Source organism: Marmota marmota, unplaced genomic scaffold, assembly GCF_001458135.2.
Source record: "Marmota marmota marmota unplaced genomic scaffold, marMar, whole genome shotgun sequence".
NCBI lineage: Eukaryota > Metazoa > Chordata > Mammalia > Rodentia > Sciuridae > Marmota > Marmota marmota.
This window is the reverse complement of record NW_026000249.1, coordinates 34,545,639-34,551,933: the sequence shown is the minus strand read 5'-3', so window position 1 is coordinate 34,551,933 and position 6,295 is coordinate 34,545,639. Positions and strand designations below refer to the sequence as shown.

The following is a 6,295-nucleotide window of genomic DNA, read 5'->3' as shown; positions in this document are numbered from 1 at the left end:
TTTTTTTTTTTTTAGAGAGAGAGAGAGAGAGAGAGAGAGAGAGAGAATTTTAATATTTATTTTTTAGTTTTCGGCGGATACAACATCTTTGTTTGTATGTGGTGCTGAGGATCAAACCCGGGCCACACGCATGCCAGGCGAGCGCGCTACTGCTTGAACCACATCCCCAGCCCTCTCCCTAAGTTGTTGAGGCTGGCCTTGAACTTGCCATCCTTCTGCCTCAGCCTTCTGAGTAGCTGGGTTTACAGTTGTGTACCACTGCACCCAGCTAGGAGGATCAAACGAGTCCGGGAGTTCAAGACCAGCCTGAGCAACAGAGCAAGACTCTAAGTGGCACATGCCTGTAATCCCAGTGGCATGGGAGGCTGAGGCAGGAGGGTCACGATTTCAAAGCCAGCCTCAACAACTTAGCAAGGCAATTAGCAACTCAGTGAGACACTGTCTCTAAAACAAAATGAAAAAAATATTTACAAAGGGCAGAGGATGTGTTTCCATGGTAAAGCACCCTTGGGTTCAATGTCTGGTACAAAAAAAAAAAAGAAAGAAAGAAAGAAAGAAAGATTCAAATCTAGGGATCCAAAGTCCCCTGCAGTGTGTACCTGAAAGGGCACATACTTACACATATCCACAGCATTGTGTTCAGGCTCAGGTCCAGGGGAAGCAAGGACGGTTTATGAAAAAGACCTAGAAACCTTGGCAAGCGGAGCTGGTTACGCATGTGCGCACACAGCTCTCTGCTATGTTTCTGCTGCTGGGAGTTGCATGTGTGCCCCTCTGTGTGTTGTAAGCCCATCCCTGAGAGTCAGGTGTGCCTGATTATTTTTTTGCTGTTTGCTTCTGGGAGTTGTAGGTCACGTATGCAATCATGAATGCATCGTCCACTGGTGTGTGCTATGCGTCTGCCTGAGTAGAGTGTCACACATGCGTCTGATTGTTTCTCTGGCATGATGCCTGGAGGATTCCTCTCACCCCACCCCCCATCCGCAGTCTCAACACCATGCCTGAGTCCCCCTCCCCCCCTCCAGTGACGCCAGTCATTTGAGAAATGAGGAAGGAGGGGTGCAGAGGGAGGGTAAAGCCTGAAGGTCAATTGGTCACCCTGAGTCTGCCAGCTTCCTGTGCCTGTCGGGAACTGGGAACCACCACCGCCCCAGCAGCCCCTCCGGGAATGCCATCTCTACCCTGTCAGCAGGAGGCAGGGGCCCTGCACAAGTGCCCATGTGCTGTGGTGCCTAAATGTGTGTGCGAATGCCCAGCAGTGTTGTCTGTAAACTTAGGAGAGTTGTGGATATCTCTGATTGTGCATACATCTGTGTTTCACATATGGCAAGGCATGTTGTGTGTGTGTGTGTGTGTGTCTTGATATACTTTTTGTGTGCCCCAGAGTGTGGCATGGGTCTATGTTATGGAGCTCTGATTATGTGAAGACCTAGAAGTGTATGCACCTCCTGTTTGTTGTGTAGATCCTTCTATTGGTTGTGCATGTGACTAGGAGTGTTCCATGTGTGCCTGTAAGTGTTGAATATATGCCCAGTTCTGTTGCATGTGCCTGAAAAATTGTGTGAGCCTCTGTATTGTATGAGTGACCCAAAGGATCTGTGCATCTCTCTGTCAGTCAGGTTTGGGCAAGGGAGCCGATGTGTGTTTGAGTCCAGGAGTACTGGCTTCTGTCCATGTTTTGAGCCCCTGGATGGCAGAATGGCCTTGTGGGGAATGACTATGTGGGTCTCTGCAGCCCCGGAGTTAGGTGTGCTTTGGGCATACGTTGGTTGGTCTTCTCAACATGCTTGAGCATCTCTGGGTTTGGCTGGGTAGATCAAGTCTGAAGGTTTGTGTGTCTCGTAAGTTGTGTACGTGTGTGGATGAGGCTTACATACAATGCTTGGCTGAGAGGTCCGATTGCTACATGCTAACCACCACACCCCCATACACACATGCACACTCACCTCACTGTCATCCATCCACTATAAAAACAAACTTTCTCTTTTCTGGGAAAGTCCCCCACCCTCATCCCATGCCTTGCCCTGGGAAACCAGGGGCAGGAAGTGTGGGACTTAGTGGGTGGAGGGAGGGACAGGCAGGCAGGACTGGGTTTGAATCTGGGCTTGGAGATGCTGTGTGACTCCCAGCTGCTGCCCAACTGGGTCTAACCCACCTTTTCTGCAGAATGCTCATACTGTGGCTCATGCTGGATGGGGTTGCTGAACACCAACTCACTCTTGGTGGTTGGCACTCCTTCCCTGACCATGGCTCTTCTGCCTTTGTCCCCTCCAGCTTAGCAGCACAACGTACCCTGTGGTTGTGAAGATGGGGCATGCACACTCGGGAATGGGCAAGGTGAGTTTCCAGCTGGGGTGTGTGCTCGTGGTGTGCACGTATCTGCTGTGAATGCTCCTGGCACTGTGGTCTTGTAGGTATGTCTTTGTGAGCTCGGTGCACACCAGTAAGTTTGACAGTGTGTCCTGGGATGTCTTCATGTATTTAGATTTTTGCTTTCTCATATTCAACTATTTTGTTAGCCTATTTTTTTATGTGTGTTCAGCCAATTTTGTACGTCCTGTTACCATGCTAGCATCTCCAGCACTGTATCTGCGTGGATATGCATGTCTCTGTGCTGAATATGCACCATGTCATTTTTTATGTTCCAGGGTCTTGGGGTCCAGTATGCTTGCCATCCAGCTGATTTTGTCTGTGTGTGTATAAGCAGACTTGTAATTTGTAAGTTTGAGTGTGTCCCGCTTCTATGTTTGTATATTGTGTATACAACCAGGTCTGTGTCTGGCTGCCCATAAGTGCATACTGTATGGACACAAAGGATTTTTTTTACAGCTTTATTAAGAATTCACATGCCTTAGAACTTACCCATTTAAAATGGTCAATTTAGTGGGGGTTTTTTGCTCATAGAGTTGTATATACCCAACTCTGTGTTTGTGCCCATGGACAAAACAGGAGACCCACAATTATGCATGCTTGAGTGCCTTAGAGTGCCCACCTAATTTTTATGTACTGTGTGTCATGTGTACACACCACTCCAGGAGCACCCACTCCCCACTGCTGTCCTGATCCCCACCCCTATGCCCATAGGTCAAAGTGGACAACCAGCACGACTTTCAGGACATTGCAAGTGTTGTGGCGCTGACCAAGACATATGCCACTGCTGAGCCCTTCATTGATGCCAAATATGATGTGCGTGTCCAGAAGATTGGGCAGAACTACAAAGCTTACATGTGAGTGGAGAGATGGGCGCTCAGGAAGGGGTCCCCTGCTCTGTCCCATGCAGCCCAGAGACCCCCTGACTCTCTCTTCTCTTGTCCTCCAGGAGGACGTCAGTGTCAGGGAACTGGAAGACCAACACAGGCTCTGCGATGCTTGAGCAGATCGCCATGTCTGACAGGTGGGGAGAAGGGTGGAGGAGGTAAGTAGCCTCCAGCTAACTCACCGCCTACCTCTACCCCACAGCTACCTCCATGCCAAGAACATCATCCACCGAGACCTCAAGTCTAATAGTATCTGCCTGTCTGTGGGCTGGGATTGGGGTGGGACATTACACAGGCGGAAGGCTTAAGGGGATGGCTCTTGTGTGGGCATTTCTGAGGATGAATGGGGAAGAGTACACGTTGCCTGGCTCCTTGTTGGATATCAGAACTGTGGCTGGTAAGGGGGCCTTAATGGGGTGCCCTTGGTTAGGAGTCAGAGGTGTGGCTGGTTTTGGTACTACTCTTGGGGACTGTGGTCCGGTTGTGAGATGTAGCAGTTGTGAATATTATAGGGAGTTTCTGACCAGGGTTATAGATATGGTGGGTTTAGGTGCCATTCAAGGGGCTTTTTGGTTAAGAGTCGCAGTGGGACCAAGTGTAGAGGGCATTAATTATGCATAATTTTATGATATTGGGGGCTTCTGGTCAGGGTCAGAAAAATCACTAATACCAGACATTAATGATAACCTTCCAGTCAGGGTGATTGATAGGCTTGACTATTGGAAATCTATAGTGGCCCTTGACCCCAGTGGACATCTTCCTACATGAGGGGCTCACAGTGAAGATAGGCGACTTTGGCCTGGCCACAGTGAAGACAAGATGGAGTGGGGCCCAACCCTTGGAGCAGCCCTCAGGCTCCGTGCTTTGGATGGTGAGTTGGGTCAGGCTGGATGGGGAGGGGCATAGGGAGACACGTGTTCCTAGATTGGGACATATGGAGCCAAACAGAGACAGGGATGCCTGTGACAGTGTGGGTGTTATGTTTCACCTTGTGGGGGTAGCTCCAAGTCGTGCCAGTGTGGCCAGCCAGATGTGGAACTATGGGCCACATCTGCTGTCCCTCATGCTTTCCCTGCCCCATCTGGCCTATTGAAGGCGGCTGAGGTGATCCGTATGCAGGACCCAAACCCCTACAGTTTCCAGTCGGACGTCTATGCCTACGGGGTTGTGCTCTATGAGCTCATGACAGGCTCACTGCCTTACAGTCACATTGGCAGCCGTGACCAGGTAAGCCCTACACATTACCCATGGTTTCCCTCTGTCCTTCACACCCCATATCCCTTGCTCTGCACAAAGAATGGTACACTTCACCCAGAAACCTAGAATTTTCTGGAATGAGAACTCCAAGAGTTAATCCCATAAGGAATCCTATGCCAACTTCCCTCCTTCCCCTACATCCACAACCTCTGGGACAAAAGCCTTAAAGCCCAGAGTCCTCTGAATCTTGTACCCAGAATGCTCTAGACCCCAAGATACTCAGAAGCCTTCCAGAGATTTCCTAGGCATCTACAGTCTTCTCTGGATACTCAAAATACTACAGGTTCCCAAAACCCAGAATTCCATTTCTCTGAGAAATAAAATCCCCCATGCTTCCAGAATATTCACAAATACTCAAAATCACCCAGACTTTGAATATCTGTCAGGCTCTGGGGCCCTGGTACCCATAATTTTGTAGGCCCCAAGATCTCATAGTTCTTTGGGTTCAGGGCCTAGAACCTCCCAGGCCCTCAGGAACCCAGAATCCTCTGACTCCTAACCAAGGGCACCCCATTAAGGCCCCCTTACCAGCCAAGTGTCTGGGAGAAGGCTTAAGGGGAACACTCAGAGTCCTGCAGAAAATGTGGACTCAGACATTTAGGTCCCAGACTTCCATGGAAATATAAGTTTCCCCAGATTCAGAACTGCATGTTTCCCCAAGGCTCGGTACTTTCTAGGTTCTAAGCCCCCTAGACAACTGTGGACGTAGTCCTATATACCTACAATCCTCAACAACCCCAAACTTAAATTTTTCTATTTTGTAGGCAGAGAAACCTCCCAAGTCTTCAGAGACTCATAATTTTCTGGGCCTTAATACCTGGAGCCCCCCTGTTTCCCAAAAATGAGCTTTCCACATCACTCAAGACCCCAAATTCTCTGCATCTAACAGCTCAAACCCTAAAACTACCCCATTCCTGCCCCTCCTTCAGATCATCTTCATGGTAGGCCGTGGCTATCTGTCTCCGGACCTCAGCAAAATCTCCAGTAACTGCCCCAAGGCCATGCGGCGCCTGCTGTCTGACTGCCTCAAGTTCCAGCGGGAGGAGCGGCCCCTCTTCCCCCAGGTGAGCTGGGTAGGAGGGCTGGATACCTTGATAGGGGGACTCCAAGGCAGAGGGAGAGTGGGGATGGAGGCAGATGTGAATGTGAATTGTGTCAAAGTTCAGATACACTGTGTGTGTGTGTGTGTGTGTGTGTGTGTGTGTGTGTGTTTCCCCATTAGGCTGGGGCCTGGGGTGTTGGGGTACCCACGGAGCTCCAGACACTCCTCCTCATCCCCACCTGCCCCCAGATCCTGGCCACGATTGAGCTGCTGCAGCGGTCACTCCCCAAGATTGAGCGGAGTGCCTCTGAACCCTCCTTGCACCGCACCCAGGCTGATGAGTTGCCTGCCTGCCTCCTCAGCGCAGCCCGCCTTGTGCCTTAGGCCCTGCCCCCAGCCACCGGGGAGCCCACCTCAGTCTGCCACGCCATGGAGTCCTGCCCACCAGCCAGTGTTCCATCTCTGTCTTGATACTGCCTCAGGATCCCCCATCTCTCACCCTGGGAGATGGTGGTGATCCCCTTGAGCTCTTCAGTTCCTCTGGAATTGGGGGACCCCCCCCAGAGACTGAGACCCCTGCCTCTTCCATAATTTGGTTTACTCTTGGCTTTGGGGAATACTTCTAAATTTGGGGTGCACCTCCATCTCCACTAGCTGGAATTTGTGGCAGGGATTCCACTTAGAACCTCTCTGGAATTTGTGCCTAATGTGCCTTCACTGGATTTTGGGGTTCCCCAGC

The 6,295-nt window shown here is 50.6% G+C and overlaps 1 protein-coding gene across 1 annotated transcript in view; it reads left to right on the top strand.

Annotated features, from left to right (window-relative positions):
- The window catches only part of Syn1 (synapsin I), a 56,161-nt gene that overhangs the window by 44,283 nt on the left and 5,583 nt on the right, over positions 1 to 6,295 (top strand). The window contains exons 7-9 of the mRNA XM_048796396.1: positions 2,275 to 2,337; positions 3,085 to 3,227; positions 3,320 to 3,394. Of these exons, the coding sequence (XP_048652353.1) occupies positions 2,275 to 2,337; positions 3,085 to 3,227; positions 3,320 to 3,394 (281 nt within the window). The remainder of the gene's footprint in view (positions 1 to 2,274; positions 2,338 to 3,084; positions 3,228 to 3,319; positions 3,395 to 6,295) is intronic.